The sequence below is a fragment of the Motacilla alba genome, chromosome 1A, assembly GCF_015832195.1.
Source record: "Motacilla alba alba isolate MOTALB_02 chromosome 1A, Motacilla_alba_V1.0_pri, whole genome shotgun sequence".
Taxonomy (NCBI): Eukaryota; Metazoa; Chordata; class Aves; order Passeriformes; family Motacillidae; genus Motacilla; species Motacilla alba.
In genome coordinates this window covers 43,649,770-43,674,964 of record NC_052031.1, presented here as the reverse complement: position 1 = coordinate 43,674,964, position 25,195 = coordinate 43,649,770, and the positions used below count along the sequence as shown (strand labels likewise).

Below are 25,195 nucleotides of genomic sequence, written 5' to 3'. Positions count from 1 at the left end.
CAGCTTCAGAAATGGTACCTGTATCACATACAGATGTTTAAATGCAGTTTCTTCCTGCAGAAGAGACAGGAATCTTCCTGTGCCATCATCAGCTCTACCCACCCATTTCAAAAGGAAAATGCAATAATCTCTTTTCACAACTTAAATCTAGGTTCAGAAATGAATTCTGCTAATACATATCCTAATTTTTTAATCTGCTTATTTTTGTTTCTGGCAAATGCTCATTTTTCTCAGGTCATCAGTTAAAAGAGACACAGCATTCGGGGGGAAAAAGCCAAATCACTGGATTTACTTTTAGATCTTTAGATCTTAGGTGACAGTAAGACATCTTGAAAGTTAAAATTCTTTTCATTTAGGGAAATATGGACAAAGATATTGAATATTCACTGTAAACAGAGAAAGGTTTTATCAACTGTCCTTTTAGCTCTACGTCTACTATGTCTTGATATTGGTCTATGTTTATGGAGAATATGGAAGCTTATAAACAGATTAGCTCTCAGAGACTGCTTTCCTTTTCAATAAGAAACAAAATTGGCAGCATGACCACATTTAGCATGAGATGAGCATGCCTTTTATTTTCTTTGGATATAATATGACATTGTTTATTTTCCCAGACTTTTGCAAAATGTTTTATTCCATACATCAATGACTGTCATAAAATATGACTCCAGATGGAAATTTTCCCCACTGTATGTGGGAGAAGTGGCTCACAGATGACTGCATTTTCATTTTACATTCTAGCCACTCTTAAATGCTGGCAGTCTGATATGCTTTTACGCTGAGATCCTTCCTTTGTGATCATTCATACAGGTGAGATCATTATGCAGGTGAGAATTAGCGCTCTTCAGTCTTGCCTATTGCCATGCTAAGAGTCCACCTACACTTCCAGAGTAAAAAACTGTTTTTTTTTAGTTTTAGTTTTTTAATAGAGCTTCTTTACAACTTAGAAGAGTTAAATGGGATGTCAAAGTCTCCTCTGGATACCAAGGAAGAAAATCAATGACGACTTCTTCCAAGGACTGGAAGTTATACCATCTGTTTCAGTGGAAGCTCCAGCAGTGGCCACATTTATGCTTTCCTGTCTTGGAGCTCCTAAAGTCTGCCACAAATAAGTAGATAGCAGTAATACCAGTTTCACTAGTGAGGATTTTCCAACATTGGTTAAGAAACCTGCACACATGAGAGAGCAGTTTGTGCTGGCTCACCTTTGCCAAACTCACGCTCCACCCCAAAGCCCAAAGGGGCTGCGCGCCTCACCACAAGTGGTGAACTGGGGTTCCCCTGGAAGTCAGCCTGCCCCTGCACCAGTCCTGGATGCACAGGGGGCAGGGAGGACAGGAGCCCATGTGCAAGTCTCCTGTCATCACCTAAACTTTGGCAAAAGGGAGTTTGAGGCAAAGGGAGAGATGGGGGAACTCACTGAGTTGCCTCAGTCCTGAAAAATAGTCAAGTCACAGCTTTTCCATGAGATTTAAATAAATAACATTTGGTCTTAAATTAGCAGAAAAAAATAAACATTTTAAGATCTTCTGAGTGTTCTATGAGAGAATAAAAGGCCTTACTATACATCTGAAGAATTAAATTGTCTTAATTGCATCCTTGTGCAAAATAAAGCATTACATACAGAAGAAAAATATTTTTAAGTGGATGGAAAAATCCACTGGGTTAAAGGAATACTACTGTCAGTTAAATGTATCCCTGCATTTGTGTAGTGCAAAACCAAGCTTTAGTAAAAATGAAGAGTCTAATAGGAGCATTTCCATGAATTTAAAAAGATCAGCAATGGAAACGATCTCATAAAACAAGTAAACTTCTCCCTTCGATATTTGCAATGCAAGTATTACAGCATTCATTTAGGCCCTGGGAATGTTAAAGCAACCATAAATTATTAATTATATACTTTTCTCTACACTATGAGAGGCCAGGTTTTATAATCCTCGTCTAGCTGTGGCTCCTATAATTTTAGTAGCAGGTGCAAGAGTTGTACCATTTAGCCCACTGAAGAAGTTGGAGAAATTACCTGATATGATACTCACCCATCAGGTTTCCAGTGGCCCATAGTAGATACTCAGATACCTGGCTTGAAAGGAAGCCTTATTTGGCATGAAATTTCAAATCTACTGAAGGTTGTTTTCTTAACCATTAAAAAGACTCTAAGTATATTAGTTATGGATAACCTGACACTGGCCAACCATATCCTGGGCTGCATCAAAAGAAGCACGGCCAGCAGATTGAGGGAGGTGATTCTCTACCTCTTCTCCACTCTCGTAAGACCTCACCTGGAGTGCTGCTAACAGCTCTGGAGTCCACACACAGGAAGGACATAGAAGTACGGGAGCGAGTCCAGAGAAGCTCCGTCAAGAGGACCACAGAGCTAGAGCACCTCTCCTATGAGGAAAGGCTCTGATAGCTGGGACTGCTCAGTCTGGAGAAGAGAAGGCTATGGAGAGACCTTACAGCACTGTCCAGTATCTAAAAGGGGCCTACAACAAAGCTGTAGAGGGACTTTTTACAAGAACATGTAGTGACAGGACAAGTAGGAGTGGCTTCAAACTGGAAAAGGGTAGGTTTAGATTAAGTATTAGGGAAAAATTCTTAATTGTGAAGATGATGAGGCACTGGAACAGATTGCCCAGATATGTCTGGATGCCTCATTCCTGGAAGCGTTCAAGGCCAGATGAGATTTGGCTTTGAGCAAACTGAAAGGTGCCCATGGTAGATGTGTTGGAGCTAGATGATCTTCGAGGTCTTTTTCAACCCAAACCATCCTACAATTTAATGAAATGAAGATCATGAAATGCAAAGTTCACCCAGAGAAGAAGGCACCAGGGTCATGTGAGTGTGCCCATTACATTGCTTTAGTGCCCAGACTGGTTGCCTCCTTGGAGCACTGTGCTCATTCTGGGTTAACTGGGGATGAACTGCCTTGAACTGAGCACAGTCTGTGCTCAGACTTAGTCCTTGCTGGTTCAGAGCAAGATAAGGTACTTACATTTATGACACTGGGAGTCAACTTCTTCCTCTACATCACATTTTCAGTAGTTTCTCCTGTCAACCATCTCTAGCTTTTTTTCCTCCAAACTGCTGCCAGGAAGACTATTTTGCCTCTCTTCCCTAATATGAAAACCATGCTCCTGTCAATCTCATTGTCAGAATTGCTTCAAAGTTCTCATCCCAATCCCTGTGCTGGGCTGTGCTCATATGAATTTGCCAAATCTCTGTACACCTGCTCTGGGATGGGTTTCCACCTAAAAAAGAACATGTTGGCATTAAAGCATCATGAAACAGAAAAAAATAAAACTCAAACCCTAAGTTAATTTACCTTGTTTATCTGGAATTTTTGAAATAGTTATTCTCTGGAAGTAGAATATGCCTAGTTAAGATCTGAGTGAGGTATAACAGTATATCAGCAGTATTCACAATTTATGAAGGTCGGAACTCTATACAGAAGATTAAAACCAAAGTATTACCAGATTGCTTCAGAACCTGCAGGAGCCAGATCCTGCCAGAATATATTTTCTTTTCTATGCTTCTAAAAACCAAGGCATGTAGGATTTCTTTAAAATCTCTTTGTCTTTTCTAATTTCCCATGTATTTCAAAGTTTGCATATGAAAAGAACAAATTTTAAAAAATGGAAAGCAGTGAAGTTCATTCTTGCCCCAGTAAAAACTTCAGACAAGGCTGTTAAGCTGTGAAATTAGAGCAAATTTTGCAGGATGGGAAGTTCTTTGGCAATGACTCTGTGGATGAAACAGTCTAAAGTAGCTTGCTCATAAACAGACCTAGAAACTCAGCATCAAAATTCTGTTCATCATTTACTGTACAGCAAACTGCTCAGGGAGAACTCAAATGCATTCTGCCTCTTATCATTAGGCCTCAGAGAGCATCTGGTCACTCCCATTGCCTTTGAGTATCCTGCAGACTGATTCCACCTTGCCTGGTCAGCAAAGATCTCAGTATTTTTTCCCAGCAGGAATAAAATCTCCATGACAGAAGGTAAGGAGGAGAAGAGCACAAGCTTCCCTGTTTTTCTGCATAAAATCTTATCTTCATTGGTGGTACAATTACACTGGCAAAGAACAGAGGATAGAAATGTCAAAGCTGCCCCCACTAGGTGCAGAAAAGCTGGTAGAAAGCAAATGAGCCTGGTGGATGGCTAGAGGGAAGCTGGAGGAAGAGCAGTGGGAAGTTCATCTTGACCAGAAAGGACCTGCAGAATTCACTGCCCTGTTGGGTGTGCAGTGGTCAGAGCAATGTGCCTATGGATGTTTGACCTCACCATGAAACAAGGTTGCCTGGATAGCGAGCACAGTTCAAAGACTCCGCAGGCACCCGAGGTCTCCCAGTTTATTAGCAGAGACAAACATGGACCACTTAGAAGTTGTCTCCTTTTTTAGGCTGCTTCTTTCTCAGTTTACCTGGTTCTTGCCTACTTCTGGTCACTTTTCTACTGTGTGTCTTCCCTGAGAACTCCCCACCTGTGACAAGGCATATGCACATAGGACCTGCCTGCAGAAACCTACACCCATTAAATTATAATAGCAGAAACCCTCACAGGCACACTACATTCCTGCCACTTCCACTTAGGGCCTTTTTCAAAGGCAGACCAAAGTGGCAGCCATCTATCCCAGCAAGAAACTGTACGTGCTGAAACTTTTATAAACGTGAAATTAGCCACCTGCAATAACTGTTGTAAAATTGTTAAATTAGTAATGGTGATTAGTCTCATTTCTTGCTGTAATATCAGGGAACTAGCATGAAACAGCAGTAAAAAGGCTCTTACATAGTCCAGAAAATAAGTTAAACCAAGTCTTACTCCCTCAGTGAAATTGAAAACCTTGCTGAACTCACTGCAGGCCCGCCTGCTTGCAAGAACTTTGTCACCCTATATCCCCACTGAAATAGCACAAAAGGGAACAGGAAAGAGTGATCCATTTTTTAATGCCTGCTAAAAATTAATCTGGCATGAAAAGAATTGCAAGTCACAAGATGCCACAGAAAACTGGAATGTTTAAGCTTAATAAAATCACAGTTCCCAGCCCCACTTTTTTTACAGCACGAAGCATCCGATCTTCAACACACATTTCCATCCTCTTCACTTAATTGAACGAAACACGCGCACGCTCTGAATAAATAGCATGGCTTCACTCAAGCATGTACTGTATCACCGAAGGATCCACCTCCTCTGCCATCAGACTGGAGTGCAGACTTTGGATTGTTGCTTTTTTCCCCAAACGCTGTTTCCACAGGACAAACGCAGCTACGATCTGTGACTGCAGGTTGTGAGGGTGATTGACTTTACATCGATAGATGTCAGTATGGGACAAACCCAAGCACAGAGCTACATGCTCCCACTCAGGTCCCAGCCTCCTCGCCAGCTTGTTCAACTGCTGATCTGTTGGTGACATCTCCAAAATGCACGGTGCAACTTCAGTTAAGTCTGTAAAAGAGAAAAAAAAGGAAAGAGAAAGAAAAAGCACGTGTGTCACTAGGCAACGCTGCAAGAGTTAATGGGAGACCTTGACAAAGGAGGGAATAAGCATGAGCAAAGCTGAGGCAAAAGAATTAATTAACTAAAGAAACAGAATACATATTTACCTAGAAAAATTAATTACATAATCAACCAGAAGATTAATCAGAGGAAAACTAATGCTCAGTAGAGCATACTAGGGAGCCTTGTGGTTTTCAATGTCAGTAACCCAGACATCAGAACTGTACACCAAAGCAGACTTCCAGAAGTAATTCTAGATTTCAGGGTAGACAACAAGAAAGGTTTTCAGGGAAGCTGTTTCCAGCAGCCATCATCCTCAATGTGCTTGCACCAGTTTGATACAGTGACAAGTGATAAACATGGGACCAATAATACCACCTTATTACTCCTGTTCTGGGACTCCATTATACACTTCAGAAACAACTTTGATTCCTTAGTTAATAGGTATTACACTATTTTGTTTTCTGAGGGTTGTTCACAGGAAATTCTGTCCTAAGATGCTGCTTACCCTTTCTGCCCTGTCATATATGGCAAACTCATCTTGAGGAGACCAGCCTTGAGGGCTTTTCCTCCATTTGAATGAAGCCATAAGCATGGTTCAGGTGAACCCAAATGAACAGGGCATCAACCCTGTTCACAAATACAAATTACGCTTCCTTATCCCTCAGTTCTTCTTCTCAGATCTTGTAACACTCCTGAAATCAGGCATGCATGTGCCACAGCTCCACTCATCTGACCTCCTTGAAGATGTTTTCAGGAGAATGGAAGGAGGTCCCATTTTTTCTCAGAGATTTTTGCCTGATGTTAAGTCCCTTAGGATTGTCCACATACCCAAGATAATGCACTCTTCATCCAAAAAGACGGTTCACATTGAACTGGTACCTGAGGAGGACAGGATCAATACAACTACCAAAACAGCCTTCCTAGGAAACATTTAGATAGCTATAATTATCAGCAGTAAAAATCTTGTAGAGACTGAAGCAAGCTTTTCTTGCATACACAACTGATCTCTGTTGCCTAGGATAATCTGATAATTAAAATAAAACCCCAAAAGTATTAATACAGTGTTAGCAGCCAAGTGAGAATACAGTAGTATTCAGAAACATGCTGTGTGGGATCCAGCTCACCTAACTACAGGTAACATCTCCTGAACTAAGTATGCTAGGATTAATTACTGCTGAGAAGAGAAATAGACACTTCTAAAATACAAACCCTTTCATTGGAAAGAAGATGTCTAAAATAATCAGATTAATTAACTAAGCTCCTCTAAATGTGCACATTTCTCTCCGCTGATTGTAAAAGGAACATTGGGTATAAACTCAAATGTTGATGTCGATGCTGTAAACAGCCAGTGACAGTGAAATTATTCTCTGCCTATAATTTCAAACCACATGCCAGCCTTAAAAAAGGTGCATTTAGAAAAGCAGCATAAAATACCTACAAAAGCATATTTGCTCTTCGACAGCCTTTGTGATCAAAAGCTGAAACAAAGAGTCAATGCAGTCTGCAATTGCTGCTCTACTTCTCTTGCTGAAGACACTGCAACAAAACACAGGCAAAATATCCCCTTGAAAAATGCTGATTATAGCCTGTTGGTCTGAAGCAGCAGACTCCCTACAGAAATGCTGCTTTGCAAAATCTAATTTATAGCTCCCATATCATGCTCACAGTCTCCACTACAGCAGAAGAGAAACTCCAGAAAGCACCATACCTTCATTTTATCAAAAGTAATTGGTTTTGCATAGAAGACCCAGAGCCTGCAAATGTTTGCACAATTTCAGCCAAACAATACACAAGAACTATACAAAGCTGCTTTGAGTAAAGACAAAATTGCTTTCTGAAGAATATTTAGGTCTCTTTCATCCTGCTGTCTCCAGACTACCAAAGGAATCTGGGGCAAGTGCTGGTTTGTGGATAGGGCAGAGGATGCACAACTTCTGAAGAAGGCTGAGCAATACCTGTGGGGCTGCCCTATGCTGTCACACCAGATGTGATACCAGTTTCACAGGCAACTCAGGACAAGGCAGTGTCTTTCATGAGTGCAAATAGTTGAGAATAATATAAATATAGCTACACTGTGCTGTCACCAACAATACTTTTTGATATTAAACCCTTTCTTTGGCCTATGGTCAGCTACTGTGTACCCACTGCAGTAATACCTGCCAGCCTGGGCTTTTTGCTCTCACACTGAAGTTTTCATATGTCACATCCACTAGCAGAATGATTTTATGGTACTGAAATGTGATCAAGCAGGAAGGCCTAACAATAATACATATCAGCTTGTCCTTCCAGCCTTCGATATTAGGCAGGTTTTTTTACTACAACAAGTATCTTGCCTTCAGTCTGTTATCAGCCCTTTAATAAGGATCAGAATAAAACCCATTCAGGAGATCTTTTCATCTTACACTACCATCTGATTCTAATATGGATGTGGAAAACTCTGGGACAGAAGCCAAATGTTAAATTTAATACAAAGGACTGGTATTTCAGTCCCATTTTATTTTCTGTGATAGCTCATTTTCAGCTCTGATACAGAAACACTGAGGAAAATTGGAGATAAATATTACATGACAGGCAATGTTATTTAGAGATATAGAGAAATATTTGGTGAGATCTTTCAGTTATGACAAATGCAAAATCACAAAAAGATCTGGATATGTTCTAGGTTTAATGCTACTCCTAATTTAATAAACATAATGGCATTTGAGGTGAAATAGAAATGAGTTCTCTGTGCTCGTGCCCAAACTGCTTTGAATATGTTGCGAAAATAATAAAGATACCTTTTTTAAGCTATGTTTACTAAAAACTCTCATTTATAATCTCCACTTGTCAGGGACTGCCTGAAGGAGGTAATGAGATTAGAACAAAAGTTTCAATTATGCAGATCCAGCAGTTGCCTTTGAAAGGTACTTTTAGGATACTGAGACTTCATTTTTGAAAAAAAAAAAAAAAAAAAGGTCAAGTTTTTCTTGCTCTAGGTGGGTCCGATGAGTAGGTGTATGTGCTTCTGTCAGGCATGTGCTTCTGTTTAGCAAAACCAGGACTGCACTGTTAAACATGGGAAGACGTGGAAGAAGCAGGGCTTGGGGCACCACCAGAGGGTGTTGAGGGTTGCTCTGGAGAAGGCAATTTGTGCTGCTGTCACCTCCAACGAGAGCACCAAGTGAAACACTCGGTCCAGCTGTGGGCATGGTCTAGGCTGCGAGGTGCCAGGGCCACACGCTGCAGAGATTTAGAGGCTGAAGTCTCGCTGCTCATGCTGAAGCTGCTAAGATCCTGAGGAATGAGGAGCCAACAGCTCTGTGCTGGGGAGAGAGCCAGCCTGGTGCAGAGCTGCTCTCCTGCCACCAGCCAGCTGGTTCTTGGAACCATAAAAATCCCCTTCCACAGGGCTGGAGATGGGAAGGACACTCTCTGCTCTGGTTGTGAAGATGAAACTGACCCAGAGAAAGACCTGTGGCTCCTTTGATTCAAAGCTGTAGCATGAGGGAATGTGCTTCTCCCCATCACTGGTGAAGGAAGCTCATCCACACTAATATTTATCCTAGTTCCAGTTAAAATACAGGAGATGTTGACAGCTTCTGGCCTGTGTGTACATCTGTACTTCCAGGCCACTGCACAAACCAAGAGTTACAATGGTGCTGGTGAGTGTGGACAGGAAACAGAGCTGGATATAAATAGTATCACAGATATAGACCAGACAAAACAGAGTCACCCAATAACAAAGATACAAAAACCACATGGGGCAAAGACAGACAGTCCCCATTTTGCATTTTCTTTTCTTCAGAACCTCTACACCTTTAAGTAGGAGACACCAAGAAGATACTGGAAAAATCAGGGGGGCAGAAAACAAACTCACCTCAGCTGTGTCCCACTTGGCCCAAATGGGAGGATGTAAGATAAAGCCCACACAGGAGACAGCAGCCAAAAGGGCTGAGGCTTTTCTGGGTGATCTGCGAAGTACCCAGTTGATTCCTCAGAACCACTGGGGCCCAAAGTGCCTTACAGTTTTATCTAAAGGACCCTTCTCCATGTACATGTGACTTCTTTGCGCATGACCAAAAGCATTTGTTGGAGTTTCAGAGAGACTTCTCCCCTACGAAGTCAATAAATTTTGACACAAACCCAACTTTTTGGTTTCTGCTCCCTGCTGTGTAAAAGGGACTCGGATGGAAATTGCACCTGAATCCAAAGTATCAGTCAGTTGCTGCCTAATCCTACAAGAACAATGCCACAGGCAGTTCAGGAGACAATTGAAGTGTCGGGGATATATTATGGACCATCTTTTATCTAATAACTAATAAATCTGTCTGTTGGGAAAGGTATTTCTGCAGACCAGTCTCTGCTTCCAGCACTTTCTCTGTATTTAATCCACCTAAAGGACCATGTGCATACTTGTTGGATAAGACAGAAGGAGCCTTGGAAGAGGAAAGGGGAATCCAGCTATCTCTGAGCTGCACATTCTAATGCTGAGGTGCACAGACATACTCCATTTCTCCTGGTAAATCATTACAGAAGAAAGATAAAGATTTCCCCGGGAAGGATCAAGAATGCTTCCTAGCCTCCAGTACAGCACCTGCTTGAGAGAAAACTCTCCTGGGAATCAAGCAGTACACTGAAATGAAGCATGCAAGAGCCCTTGGCAGGAACAAAATGCTAGAAAAGTGCTCTAATTTTTATATAATCACATCAGAAACATGTCAGAGAGAGTGTGGTCTTCAGACCCTGCATAACTGGAATGGGACTGTAAAGAGGAGTAAGTGCTTGGGCGTGCATCTGGCCTCAGCATCTCCGCCGCTAGGTGTATGGAGTCCTTCGTGATCTGGACTCAAGACGCTAACTGTTCTTCACTTAACCCTCTTATCAGATCCTCGACATGATTTTTGAAGAGTTCAAAGCAAACATTTCAGAGTCCTCTTTAATCATCTTTTCTGGCATCTGGAGAACAGTTCTTCCCTGAGAAGTGGTAAAGTTACATTAAGAGGTTCTACAAGCAGCGAACCAAAGAAGCCTCACTTTCCTCCTAGGATGTGAATCCTACGGCTGACTTCAGGTCTTCTCCAGCTGCTTACCTATCCTCATGATGCTCATGAAGCGTCTCAACAGCAAACAGACAGGCTTCTTGATTTTGGACAAGAGGTTCAGAGGCTACTAGGGGTACATGCATACACACAACACCCCACAGCAGCGGAGTGCATGGCCCTGGTTACTAGAGGAAATTAAGCTAAAAGGGATGCTGAAGCTCCTCAGAACTGTCATGGCTAACATGCCATCGGTGGCATGTAGGGCACTTCAGCTAAAGGAAAACATCCCTAATAATTAATCTAGTGCGAGGTTCTGCTTCCCTCCAGCCCACTCATTCAACTAGCCTGAGCCACAGAGCCAGCACTGGGTACAGAATGGGCATGGTCGCCAAGGCAATTATTTACTCACTGAATGTCCCAACAGTAAACAATGTGCACATAAACAGGTACATTTGCTTTAGAGTAAAATCCCTTTGGAGTGAGCAAAACAGTGAGAGTGTGTCATGAAGAAAGACAACACTTGGCAGATCAGGTTGGGACAGGCTGTCATGAGCAGCGAGGTGGGGTTGCAGAACCTGAACTGAAGGACACCACGTAATGCTCCCACTAATGGAGAGACTGGAGACTTCTGGAAGCTGCAACCGCCCCGAGCTGCCAGAGATGCTGGATGAAAGGGACAGCAGAGAAGAAGCATTTTGAGGAATCCCAGTTAGTGCTACAGATCACTGAAGTAAAACACAATATTATGGTGAAGATCCTGGTGAGAAGGATGGAATAAAGATAAATTCTTGGGTAATTGCAGGGGATGGCTTGGCTTGATTTGTTAGAAAAGAAGATGGGAGGTTACAGTTAGTCTCCATTTGTACAGCTGCTCTGCTGCTTTTTTGTTCAGCTGTACTCTCCCAACACTCTATTAACAGGTGAAACTGCAGGCAAATGCCTGTCGTCTTCCTACATCACATTCAAATTCATAAGCCAACCTGCAGCCATAAATGACTGGAGTGCCAGACAGGAAAATTTTATGTTTATTTGAGTAGTCATGCTTCACAGTCTCTGTAATTTGGTAACTTCTGATCTGATGAATGCAAACATTATATACGGAATTTGCATGAATAAAACCAACTTCTGTCAATTAGTGATCATAAAACACTTTAAAGCATACTTCCGTTGTGGTAATGTACCTTTCCAAGTATCTTAATTACAAAAGGCACTAATCAAAATGAAAGCAAATATGAAATACATTTTTAAGACTGGCTGCATTCTTCCCCATTGTGCCGGCTTTTATTACTTGCATTAAAAGTTCTCTGTCTTATTTTAACAAATTGGAATCTACCATACATATGACAGCCAATATGCAGAATAAATTGTGACCATGATCCTTTGGTAACCAAATCTATGGCACTTCCCTGAAGTGAAGCACAGTCCACCCGAGGTACCAAATTCAGCTCCTTCCTGCCAAAAACTTGCTGGGACTCTGCATTAGTGGTATAATTAAAAAGTACATATATCTTCGTTTGTTGGCAGCTCTTCTCCTCTGTGAGCTCTAAAACACCACACTTTGTGACATTAAGTACATTTTGGGTATTAGGGTAAGAAAAACAGCATAAAATTTTGTAAATCTACAGGCAATTCAAGAACACAAATGTTTCTATTTTGGCCCAGTACCAGCAGCTAATTCATATATTCTTTATCACTTGCTAAGGACTGCCTAGTAGCTGCAGATGTGGAAGCAGACTGCTAAAATCTGAAACATAAGCATTCAGATTTCATGACAAAAGTTTTCAGTTGTATTCCCACTATTCAGCTTCAGTAGCTACATAGTTTTCTTGAACATTTTTTAATCTCTCCTACAGGCTTTGTACCTCTACAGATCTCTGCTATACTGATAATCTTCAGTACTAACCTATATTAAAGAGATTGTCAGAGAAGACTGTAAATGAAGTAATTCTCTCTTCAATTTCCATCCTTTTCAAGCCATAGAGAGCAATCCCTGTGTTCAAGGAACTGAAAGAGATTGGGTTTTCACATCTTTGTTCACATTTTTCTGGAAAGAGCAGGGAGGAAGTTTCAGCAGTTAATAGTGTGGATGTTATTTTGTCTCCCATGAAAATAAATTAATTACAATCCCACACAGTATTTCTCTGCTACTACATACCATGAGATCAAATAATAATAATTTCATAAATAAATGGCAGTGCAGATGCAAGCAAGGAAAAGAGCCCCTATGCAAAGTAAATGGAAACACAATATAATATCATGTTTACTCTCTTTTCAGGCAGGATGACCCTACATTACAGTCAGGATTAGATTTAATCATACTGTGGCTTTATACCTCGCATTTGATGTTGCTCCAGACACTGAAGTAGAAGTAAAATTTGCTTAATATTTCGTATTAATTTCTATATTGTTATACATAAGTTAGCAATATGCATCAGCACTGAAACCATAAGTTATACATAAGTGAGTATTATGCATGAGCACTGAAACCACAGCTAATGATGGCATCTTTGCAAGTGTGCCTTTGATATAAATGCATGAACAGGTTCAGCATCCAGCAATACACTAAGGGAAAAAAGAAATATCTACTGAATTGTTAGGTTCTGTGGAACATTCAAGCTTTCAGGAACTACTAGACAGCACAAAAACACTTGACAGTCTGAAAGAGTAGAGATGAGAGTTTTTGTTTTACATGCCAGCAGTTACACCAGCAGTCAACCCTACAAATAATGCTGAAAAAATCAAATTCTTAAGTATGTCACTGCATTTCTATATAGTTTTAAATGCTCTGCAGTTCCTAGAAAATTGAATGTTGCTTGATAATAGAGAACTTTCAACCCTTAATTACAGATCTGATGCCCACAGAGCCATAATTTCTGAGTCAAGTTTCTTCTCCACACTATCACAAATAAAAATAAATGATCAGCAGGTGATTGTGTGAAGTTGTGATGATCATAAAACACATTCATATTTGTTGTAGACATCTCATGGTATCATAGGAGGCAAATGTTTATCCTTGTGGGTTGGGCAGCTCCGACAGATTAATTCACCCACTCTAAGTGAAAAACAAAGCTAACTGCAGCAATTAATGATTGTTTTGTCAGCGAGTAGACAAAATCATCATGCAACTTTTGTCAGGGATTGGAAGCTATCTTCTTTTGACAGACGTTACTTGAATGCTTATTTCAAAAAGCCTGAGCTGTCTTTCAAAGAGCTGAGGCAAGTGTTAATCCTGCTGCTCCTTTGCACGCAAGAATCAAAGAGTCCTTAGGCTTTTAATCTGCTGAGTACAATAAGTAAGTAAACTTTTTTTACTAGAAACTTTCCTATCAAGAAGTTTTTCTAGAGACTACAGCATTTCAGCAATAAAATCATGTGCTTGAACTTCAGCTATCAATATTCCTTTCATGTAACAACAACAACAATGACACTGCCAGTATGAAGGACTGTTTTCTTCTAAAACAAAACTAATCACACATGTTTCCCTTGCAGGACTTAAACCAAATGTGACAATAAGCCATTATATTTAGCTTTGATAGAACTATTCATTCCTCCTCAAGACTTTTTTTTTTCCTTGAAGTTGGCTCTTCTTTTTGCTTTGGCTCAAGTCATTAGAAATATCAGAATCAAAGATCTGCACAACAGATGGAGCTGGGTTGTGAAGAATGCCTTTGGCTGGTGAGGATCTTTGCCTGGCAGGTGTCAAACCAAAATTAATACTGCACATATTATAGCGAAGTGAGACTGCATTCCTTCCTGACCACAAACATGTATTAATAGAACAAGCCACGCAGAGCAAGCTAAAACAGTATTATCATTCTGCTGAATCCTCCACTGCTTGGCATTTCATTTAATCACTTACATCCATGCAAAACAAATAAACAAAGTGCAACAGGTTTGTTTAATGTCTTTTTAAAGACATTTTGCATAGGTGTAAAACACTTCACAAAATGCACTAAGCAACATGGACGTAGACCCCTGCTGGTTTCTTTTTTCTTCCATTTTTTGTATCAGTGGTCTAACTGCTTATGAACTTTAGTAGACTTTTTAACATTTCAAAATCCACAGGAAAAAAAAGGTAGTAGTATTAAAATACAATGCTCAGCTACCATCAGTTGCTATGCCTGGCTTGCCAAATGCAATTCAGCAGCCTGAGTCAGAAGACAGAGCTTTCCACGAGCATCAGGAAGGAGGGCTTGAGGTGGCATCACCTCCTTCTCTCCATTTTCAGATGAATGGGAGGCTTAGCATCACAACCAGCCCTCTCAAGTGCCGAGTGAGTTGAAGATACGCAAGAAACCAATTTGGAATCTCATGGCTGGTTACACAGATCCATACTGTCCAACAGCAATTTCAGCTCTCCAATAGGGCTGTAATTTTAGAAGGTCACAGCCACAAGACTTTTAGTTCTCTATAAAGCAAATGTGAGAATGCGTGTGTGTGTGTGTGTACATGCATATATATATATGTGTGTGTGTATATTTATATATATGTATATATATGTATGTAGTATGTATGTATGTATTTATACACAAATTCCCCTAATTTTTCAAAATCTTAATTAGAATATATGAAAGTCTTTGATGCAAGTCAAATTCATTCCTTTTTTAAAGTTTCATTTCCACAAATTCAGGTCATGGATCTGTCACTTGACCCTGGTATGAAAAGGGTGAAAATGGGAGCATGGGTGAAGTAATTTCCGAAACCGAGGTCCTAGCTCAGAGAGCGCTTTACGCCAGCAGGGACTGGATGAGCACTTCTTTCCCCCCTCGAGTCAGCAGTGACATAATACCCTGCACCATGTGCTCAGCTGCAGGGCTCGTGGCTGCCCTGTGACATGGCTGGTGCCGGGTGACACAACACGCTGATCCTCTGCAGTCATTAGAGATCCCAAGACAGCACGGAAAGTAAGGAGATGACTCACAGCTGCAACCATGCACTCGAGGGCTGAGGACCCAATTACTTTTCTACTCACTCAGGAATAGCATTTTGCCAAAGGAACTGAAGTAAGTTCAAAATTAAACAAGGTATTGGGAAATATTTGCATTACTTAGGCGATTTGTAGAAGATTTATGCTAGTATTAGTGGGATGATTCATATGCAAAACCTAAACATCTGAAAAAATATTTTGCTTAAACAATTAATTTTCATGTCTCATGCATAGAGAACATTTTCCCTCATAGTTCTGTAGTCTACTAGCTGCCAGACTTTGATCTAGAATTGAAATGTCAATCATTTTGCCTTTTGTTCCTAACGAATCAGAAATAAAAATGTTTTAACACCAGAATGAAAATGCTGGAAGATCGGCAGACCATAAAAGATTTGTTTTACTTGGTTTGGGATTTTTGCACAGCTATGTCTAATCTAAGTAAGGCTGAAACAAAACCAAAAGGCAGAACTAAAAACTAGAGAAATCTCTTCTGTCCCAGAGATGCAGAAATGCAAGCGATGTTTGTGTCCCTGAAGGAACTAAACCTGAAATCCTGCTACAAACAAGACAGCAGGGCTGTTATTTCCTTGACAACTGACATCACAGGAACCTCTTAGGGGTAACAATGGAAAGCTAATCTCAAAAAAGGATTTTTTTCTTTGCTTAAGCAAACATCTTTGAGGTTCTACAAACTCAGAAACAAGAGAAAGAAATCAAAAGAAATCAAGAGTTTCTTTTTCATAATGCTGAAAATTTTAGCAACAACAACTTCCTTCCTTCCTTCCTTCCTTCCTTCCTTCCTTCCTTCCTTCCTTCCTTCCTTCCTTCCTTCCTTCCTTCCTTCCTTCCTTCCTTCCTTCCTTCCTTCCTTCCTTCCTTCCTTCCTTCCTTCCTTCCTTCCTTCCTTCCTTCCTTCCTTCCTTCCTTCCTTCCTTCCTTCCTTCCTTCCTTCCTTCCTTCCTTCCTTCCTTCCTTCCTTCCTTCCTTCCTTCCCTCCTTCCTTCCCTCCTTCCTTCCCTCCTTCCTTCCCTCCTTCCCTCCTTCCTCCCTTCCTCCCCACCACATCAGCATATGAAAACCCAGCCGTGCTGTGTACAAACCACACAGTGCCCACCCACCTAACTAGGCGTTCCATTGCACTTTAGTGTGTGGAAATATCCTAATGACAGAGGGTTCATGTGCAAGTTCACAAGCACCAAGTGCAGAAGACAGATGAAAATTTGGCTGCAATTCTTCGGTGTTCTCTGATCTTGGGAGATTCGAGCTTTCTAAGTCTGTTACCAAGCCTAGGAGTTGTATGCTAAAGCCACAAGACTGACCTATTTAAGTATCTTTATTTAGTCTTTTTGATTGAAAATGGGGGCTTCTTATCTACTCCAAAGATGTTGACAAGAACATGAAGGTACTGCTACAACTCAGGCTTTTCAAGACATGCTATTTACTAGGCATTACATAGTGATATTTATACTATATTTGAGACATTTGAGAACTTCAGGCACCCCACGAAAAATCCTTGCTTGAGGCATCTTGGCATTTATACATGTATAAAGGTTTTCATGTCCAAAATTGCCAAGTAAATGGGAATAGTCAAGCTGAAAACTGTAAAAAGCCTTACTGCTTTCAGGAAGCTTTGTGCAGGCAGATTGTGAGACTTGGGACTAGTATCCTGACATCACCTCAAGAAGCCACATCTCCTTTTTAAACAATCCAGGTCCTAAGCATTTGACAAAGAGACTCAACAGACCCCCTCTGTAAACCAAGCAAGGAAAGTAGAAGCCATTTTTAATACGGTTCTTTGTGTCATGCAAGTATTTCCACATGAAAGTAGAGAAACTCAGTCAACCAAAGATGCCTGTGTGTCTGCAAGTAAGGCAGGAGCACAGATTTTACAGGGAGCAAGTCTGTTTGGAACAGCTGAACAAAAGCTTGATGAAGGAATTTCAAGCAACATAGAAAAATGTCTCAGAGACGCAACTGGAAAAAAATTGTAGCTCTGTAAACCCACAGAATACTCTTTTAAAGACCCTCAGGAACACCACTTGAGAATATCAAGTAAGAGCAGAGCTACATGCAGGGACAGCAGGAAGCAGCTGAAGCAATCTGCAGCACAGCTCTAGTGGTTATCAGTCTCTGACCCTGAGAAAAAAGATAATTACTGCATGAATGTCCACATTAGATCAAACCAGAAAGGCCAGGAAAAGACGTATCCCTGCTAGAAAGAGAAGGTGAGAACTCCTGAGGTGTTACACAGTGGTCTACAGCTCTGTATGTTCCAATCCAATATACTTTCTTTGACTGACAACACAGCTGTGGCTTTAATTTTGAAGTTCACATTTTTCTGTGGGAACCATTAAATACAACATCTTTGCGCTGCTCAACAGAAAAACAAATCCATCTCTATGTTTTTATTCCTCTGCAGCCTTAATTTAATTGTGCAACATTTGCTTTAGAAACATATTTGAAGATGTTTTAGCTATGACCTCATTTATACACCATCCCAGGCTTTCTAGGAACCCTGCAGCATCAGCCTCCTAGCCTTTCTGGTATGTGAACTACTGTCTTTTATGGCTTCCACGCTGCACTGTCTGGGTGCTCCCCGTGTGACTGGGAGGGGAGATGTTCTGCTAAACACAACACTTAGGGAGGGGAGTTCGCAGTCTCAGGTGTGGGTTGTGCAAGAGGCTATGTATGTGTTAGGTTATGTACACAGATTGCCATGATTATGGTCAAATAACTCCAAAGAGCTGGGCCTGCACAGGTGAAAAAGGAAGAGCACCAGAGGAGCCAACAACCCAGCAGCTCATCTGTCCTGCATTTCCTACTCATGACCACAGCTTTGAAAGGTGCCCATCTTCAGATGCTGATGGAGCCATGCTTCAGCTCTGCAGTTTTAATCAAAGACTTAATTGACCAGGTCCCAGAAAAGTCAATAGTAGATTGTCCCAAATAATCTTGAGTAAGGAAGTGAGCATACTGGAATATGGAAATCCACTAAGGTATTGATAAAAAAGGGAGCAGACAACCAAAGGGGTCAGTTGCTATTTGAGCTAGAAAGGCTGAGATGTTATGGAAAATAGGTACATATCTGCACCTCACCTCTACTCTGCCAGCTGCTTCACATGGAATTTTAAGGCATTGGGTTTAATATGGAAAAACATACCTTTGAATCAAATTCTGATGTCTGCATTTACACAAAGTGATCGGTTTTCCAGGACAGTTCACAATGTAGACTCCTTTTGGCCTCTTATTCTTAGCACTGACTTAGTCTATTCCCACCTTCTGCCACCTTCTCAATCTCTCTTCTCTTCCCTGCCTTATGTTGCAATTGCTAGAGGATTCTGGAGCTGGGACACCATGCTACCACCACGTCTGCCCACCACAGAAAGGCAGCTGGTCTGTTGCCCAACCCATGCTGGGCAGGCAAGGAGCCCTCCTGCTGGATAGGTAGACTTGTCTGTCAAAGGTATGTTGCAAGTTTTTCCATGACAAAAATCCCCTCCTACTTTTAAAAAACACATTTGTTTTTCTTCTTTTTCTCTTCTTTCTCCAACTTTTTCTCTTCTTCCCCCATTTTTTGAGCCAGAAGGAGAGTGACACAGAGAATAATGCTTTCCTCAGCTTCTGCTGGAAAAAAACCCACAAAAATTTTCCACCAAGAGTGAGCTTTTTCTGGTTTGTTTTGTTTGGTTGTTTCTTTGTTTTGTTTTGTTTTGGCCCAGTAGGGTTCAGAAGCCATATTTTAAATTTAAAATTTCCCAAATAAGGGTCCAGTTAATACTGTCATTTTGTGTGGAAGGTAGCAGAGACCTGATACCTCTGTTCCACTTAGCACAGATTCCAGCTGTGTGGCAAAGAGGTCAGCTTGATTTTTTCTCTTGGGCTGAATCTTTTCAAACATCTTTTCAGGGTTTCAGTTGTATAAATCAAACCCCATATCCCAGCGTAGATGCACAGCTTGTCAGGCTTTCCTTCTGCCAGTTGGCTCTGCACTTCCCAGTGTTAATTCCCAAAGCCTCCACATGTTCGAGAAGGAGGGAGGAAAGCACTGGTGAGCAAGGAGGGGACCAGAGCAGTCAAAAGCTGCAGAGGCTTCCCATGCATGGAGAGAGCATCACAGATGGGTGCAGCTGGTAGTGGAGAAGAAAAAGGTGCTGAGGCCACTGATTTTCCAATGGCATTGATGGGCAGGGCTCTGAGCAGGTTTGGGCCCCTTCAGTCTCTGACAAGAAGAGAGTGTGTGTACATACCACACACTGTCTTGGTGTCAACTCAGGAGTCAGCCTTGTTTCACGTGTGCTTTGTCTGAGCAGATGGCAAAGCATGACGGCTGCTGGGTTAAGATTTTGCTGCCAAACCAACCCCCAGCTGTTTTCAGACTGCTGCTCGCTTTACCAATGCAAAAATAGCCATCTCCCTAATTTCCTCCTTCAAAGTATTATTTTTGATATTACAAGAGCATATACCTAGCCGGACTATATAACTGACATGACACAATTTTAAATTATCTACCTACAACCATCTTCCTGCTCTAACTATGGTGGTGGTAGTGTTGAAGGGTTGTTTTGCTGGGGGCTTTTTGAGACTACCATGAAAATTTGCATTCCCAGGTAGAAACTCACTCAGTACAGAGCCTGCACTACCAGGCGTAGAAGGCAACCCATCACTCTAGCTGTACCACATCACCCCTAAAAAACTTTTGACACAGAAACTAGCCCAAATCTCATATGCAACAGCAAGTACATAAGGCAAGACTGTTACAGAAAAGACAGTGACAGAAACACACACTTATTTAGTTTATTCCTTTATCAGCTGGGGTTTCTTCATATATTTTTGTCCAGGAATGTCCTATAAGGCTAGGTTGTTAAATGGCTGGGACCCTTCCAGCAGAGTCTCCAAGGGCAGCATAGATTCCTTTGGGTATCCTTCCTACTGACAGCACAGCAGGGCTCACTAGCACAGCAAGATGTAACTCCATGCCACCCTGACCCAGCAGCAGGGTGTTGGCCTCCTGAAACTCAACAACTATCTACACAACATGAAACAAGTGGAAATCCAATCTTGTGACCTCATTGGCACAGGTTCCAGACAAACCAACACAAACACAGCTCTTGGAAACGTGATGAGTTCTGGGGATAAACAACCAGCATTCTCTTTCCTCCATACCTCTGCGTTTGCTTGCTCCTAGAAATAGCGGAAGGAACACCCCAACTGCGTGGATACACATGCACTTCTCAGCAGACCAACAGCAAATGTTGATCCAGCAACTGGAGCTGGAACACAGCAACCCTACACCAGCAATAAAGCGCCACTGGGTCAGATGTTATGGTGTCAGCCCAAATTAAGCATCACGAAGCATGCATCGGCCAAGCCAGCAGTCCTTCTTTGCTTCAGTGAGCCTTGAGCTGTGCTGTGTGGAATTGCTGCTTTCCATACAGAATATCTCATTCAAAGCAGGGGCTGTCACAGCAACTGCAATAGCACCACTGATTTTTGAGTGATAAGCTGCATTTAGAGTGGGAAAGTATTGCTCTGTGAGCTGAAAAGCATACCAAACAACGAGCGATAAAGTCATGAGCTTCAGGTTTTAATATCTGTCAGTCCCATTTCCCAAAGCAAAGGGTAGTTTATGTACACTGTAGACATTTTCTGTCTGAAGCAATACTAACACGTAATGTCTTCATTTATACAGCACATGAAGTGTCCTGCACCCCCACCCACACAATGGTCTGATTCTAGATCCGCCCTACTGTTGTTCGTGGGAGGAAATCTAGGTGTGTTGCAGAACAAAACCAAGGGGTACTGATATTCTGCAACATCAGACAACGTAATTCCTTCCTCACAAGACTCCAAGGTCCTCCTAGACCAATTTTAAAAAAGGAGAGGGCAGGGAGAGGAGGGAATGGTAGACAGATCTATGGTGGAACTAAAAACTCAGGATTTCTGGAGCCTTTGTCATATGCTGTAATTGCAAAATCATGCCTCCTGTCTTCCATATAAACAGCAAATCTTTTTTCTCAGGGTATGAGATGATTAGGAAATTCCCTATGCTCACCTTAATTTGGTTTCTTCCCTCACTTGGAAATGTGATTTCAAAAAAGATCAGGCCATTAAGTGTAGTCTAGACTATTGTTTCCAAATACTTCTTTCAGCATGGAAAGGACCAACCATGGAATAACCAAGCAAATCACCCTATTATGCAACAGGCAAGAAAACTATTTGTGCTGCTATACTATGTTTTTAATTCCTCTGAAGGCTGCTTTCCCCCAGGGAATTCCAGTAATCTGACTGATTGAAGTGTGTTTTGACAAGTTGTAACAGTCCAGAAAACCCACCTACGAAATTACATCCTGGTAGCATCTTCCAAAGTAAACTGAAATCTTGGTATCACAGCTCATTTTGGAAAGTTCTGTGCCATAGCTTTCATTTGTTATGAGAACATAGCTTGAGTTTTAGGTGTGGATAACAGGTGGTGTTACACCTATTGATGTACAGCAAGATGTAATCTTCCCCTGTACCAGGTTTTTGTACCAGCAGGGGCCCCATGGATCATCTCCTGAAACTGACCTGAATAAAACCATACAGTCCTAATACATTTTTATTTCATCTACTTTCTTTCACTTTAGGTGAACACACTGCAAAGTCATCAGCTCACCCTGAGGGTTGTTTGTCCACCCCCAACAAAGCAAATCAGAACAAGCTGCCAGCATAGATGTCAGCCTGTTGGAAAGACAGGAATACTAGCAGAGTCTAAGGACCAGGCAATGTTATGCTGAGAAAGTCTTTTACTACTCCCACCAGCAGTGCCTGCAGGCTTTAGTCATGTGCCACATGCCAGACACACCACATGGCTCCCATCACGTAGGTTTTCTGCCACTACTCCACAAGCCTACCAATCTCATACTGTCTTCTGCTTGCCACTGTCATGGAGAGAAAATATTTGACTGGGTATGAAGCTCTTATATATAAAGAATTTAGGATTTAGAGTGTAGAAATTTTAAAATGCTAGAAGGGAAAACATTTTGGAAAGTGAGTCCCAGTAAGTATGGATGGACCAAGCCCATTCCGTCCCTGGGCTCAGCTCCAGCCCAGTTGAGTTAGAACATCCTGGAGGTATCTACTAGGAAGACAAAGGAGACAGAGGCACTGAAAAGCTAGGAAGTCTCAGACTAACATATTTCATTTTTCCATATTTTTCTTCCTGAATATCCCAAAACAGAAAGCAGACAGATTTTTTGCAGAAGTTACTAGGATTTATTAAAGACAGGATATTGATATGAAACATTCATGACCCTCAACTTAGCAGTATTTCTCTTGGATAGGGTAACGAAGTAAATTTATTACACATCAGTGCCAAGAAGCTCATAATAAAAATACAGATTATAGTTCTCAGATTCATCAACTCAAACCAGATATTGTTGAAAAAACAGTCCAGCAGGAAGAATGTCTCATAAGATGCTTGCACTACCAAAGCAACATATGAAATACATATTTTATCCAACAATAGGATACAAAGCAAACTATTTGATTTAATGACCCTGACACAAAGGCAGCCTGTGAAGACATGAGGAGACCCCTTGTCATGTTATCCCAGGTGTGGAGTGTGGGGAGGAAGATGATAGATATGTTAGACATGGGCAAAGCAAGCAGAGATTTTATAGTATCCTGAGTTGATGAAATTATGAGACATGAAATAAATTAATAAAGTATGGATAAAGCAAGATAGAGAAATAACACAACTTCTCGGGAAGCCAGGCTTCAGCAAAGGTTCAGGCAGATCAAAGCCACAGAAAATCTTCACATCAGTTCACCCATATCATTTAGTCCCCTCACCTCTTCCATTCCTGACCTTCATTGCTTCTTTACTGGAACATACCTAGTGAAGAATCAGTAATCAAGGGCTAATTTATTAAATGCCTGATAGTGAGATCTAAATATTTCATTCTGCTTTTGCTGCATTCCCTACAAAAGTGAAGATATCTCTTCAAAATGGTCCCAGAGCTTGCCTGTATGGCATCTGCACGGTCTGTATGGCTGCAGGAACACCTAACACATCAGCCTGCTGTGAAAGGAGGAACTCATATGTCCTTAGGTACGATTGAAAGCATTGTCACTGCTGAAAGTTTCCATAAATCACAGTATAACAGACCAACCCTTTAACAACTCGTCTCTTCTCATTTCCAGACATACTACCAAGGGGAAAAATTTACTCTGCCGAGGATTTCCAGTGTTTCCAATTCCTCACTTCTTCCATCTCATCCTCAGGAAAAACAAAGCAAAGCCAAAAAATCACAACCCTCCTCCAAATTCCCAAAACAAAGAAAAATTAAACAAACAAAACAAGTAAGCACCACAGGGTTTTCTAACTGCCTTCCAAAATACAACAAACAAAAAAAGCATTTTAAATTGCTTAGTTTGGGCAAGTTATTAACCATGAGATCTCTAGTGCGTGTCTGTGTTTAATAGAGAATGTAATGGAAAAATAGAACTTTAGTGACCATCCAAGAAAGATTTCATGAAAAACAGGGTGGAAAGGAGTTTGTTTGGATTTAATGTTTCCCCAGAAGCATCTCTAGTCCAAACATTACACCACAGGTCAAATGGAGGGGAGCCAGAAAGTGAAACACTTTAAAAATAACCCCTAAAAAGGAAAGTGAAAGTGGCCAATCTAGTTAGAATCATCGAATGGTTTGGGTTGGAAGGGACCATAAAGACGATATAGTTCCAACCCCCCTGCCATGGACAGGGACACCTTTCAGTACATCAGGTCGCTCAAAGCCCCATCTAATCTGGCCTTGAACACTTCCAAGAATGAGGAATCCCCAACACCTCTGGGCAACCTGTTCCATTGCCTCATCACTCTTACTAAGAATTTCTCCCTAATATTTAATCTAAACCTACCCTCTTTCAATTTGAAGCCTTGTTCTGTCACAACATGTCCTTGTAAAAGGTCTCCCTCCAAGTTCCACCTTTTGTGACCATAAAATATAAATTCTATGATAAAAACCAAATTTGGGCTCTGGCACCATCACTGAACATCAGTAAATACTGCAACCTACACATGGGAAGTCAAACAGAAAAACACATGTGCAGCTTGTAAAATTCTTCCTGCCTGGTACTACTGCTTTTAAGTAAGCTTACATTAAAATACTTCAGTTTGGAACTGAAAAACTGTCCTCACCCCTCCATTGTAGCCCTTTCAAGATGCCTCCTTGCAGACAGAGAAGCTCAACAAAGCTCTCACACAAGACCACCTGCCAGCAACATCCGAAAAAACTGTATGGGGTAGATGCCTTGGGAATATTTATAGCAATAAAGTTCATCTTGCCAGTCTGTTTCACGCATATGAATACTCACTTTACTTAAGATGTTCCTTCCAAATGAAGGAAAGTAACCTGTCCAATGTCTGATAATGCTCAGACACTGCATTATGATTTTCATGTAACTTCATTTCTCCTTTATAGCCTTTCTCTGGATCTTAAGGTTGAAGATGCTGAGGAAAGAGAGAGGGATGGTGTTGAGCACCATGGCAATGGAAAGCAGTCATATATTGTCCCAGTAGATTCTCACAAGCAGCCCTTGCAATTCCCTTGATGCCTGTCAAATTATCAAGATCACAAAATGCCTGCAAGGAAATTTTTCTCTCTTCTCCAGCTGCTTTTGAGACAGAGATGTGTGCCATTTAAGGGGGAACTAGAGGACTAAGCATTAAATTGCTTGACAGACAGAGCACTTGAGACCCATGCAAGCTAAAT

The 25,195-nt window shown here is 41.3% G+C and overlaps 1 protein-coding gene and 1 long non-coding RNA gene across 4 annotated transcripts in view; one reads left to right on the top strand and one right to left on the bottom strand.

Annotated features, from left to right (window-relative positions):
- Nucleotides 1-924: 924 nt before the first annotated feature.
- CRADD (CASP2 and RIPK1 domain containing adaptor with death domain) overlaps nt 925-25,195 on the bottom strand; it is an 81,397-nt gene continuing 57,126 nt past the window's right edge. For both annotated transcript variants that reach the window (XM_038153144.1, XM_038153145.1), the window contains exon 3: nt 925-5,441. In XM_038153144.1, the coding sequence (XP_038009072.1) occupies nt 5,146-5,441 (296 nt within the window). In that variant the 3' untranslated portion in view covers nt 925-5,145. The remainder of the gene's footprint in view (nt 5,442-25,195) is intronic.
- Nucleotides 5,460-24,775, top strand: LOC119707765. 2 transcript variants are annotated; one of them, XR_005258849.1, is made up of 3 exons: nt 5,460-15,519; nt 17,863-17,986; nt 18,776-24,775. It is a non-coding gene; the product is annotated as an uncharacterized LOC119707765 (long non-coding RNA). The 2 variants fall into 2 exon arrangements; XR_005258848.1 differs by having other exon boundaries at nt 17,863-24,775.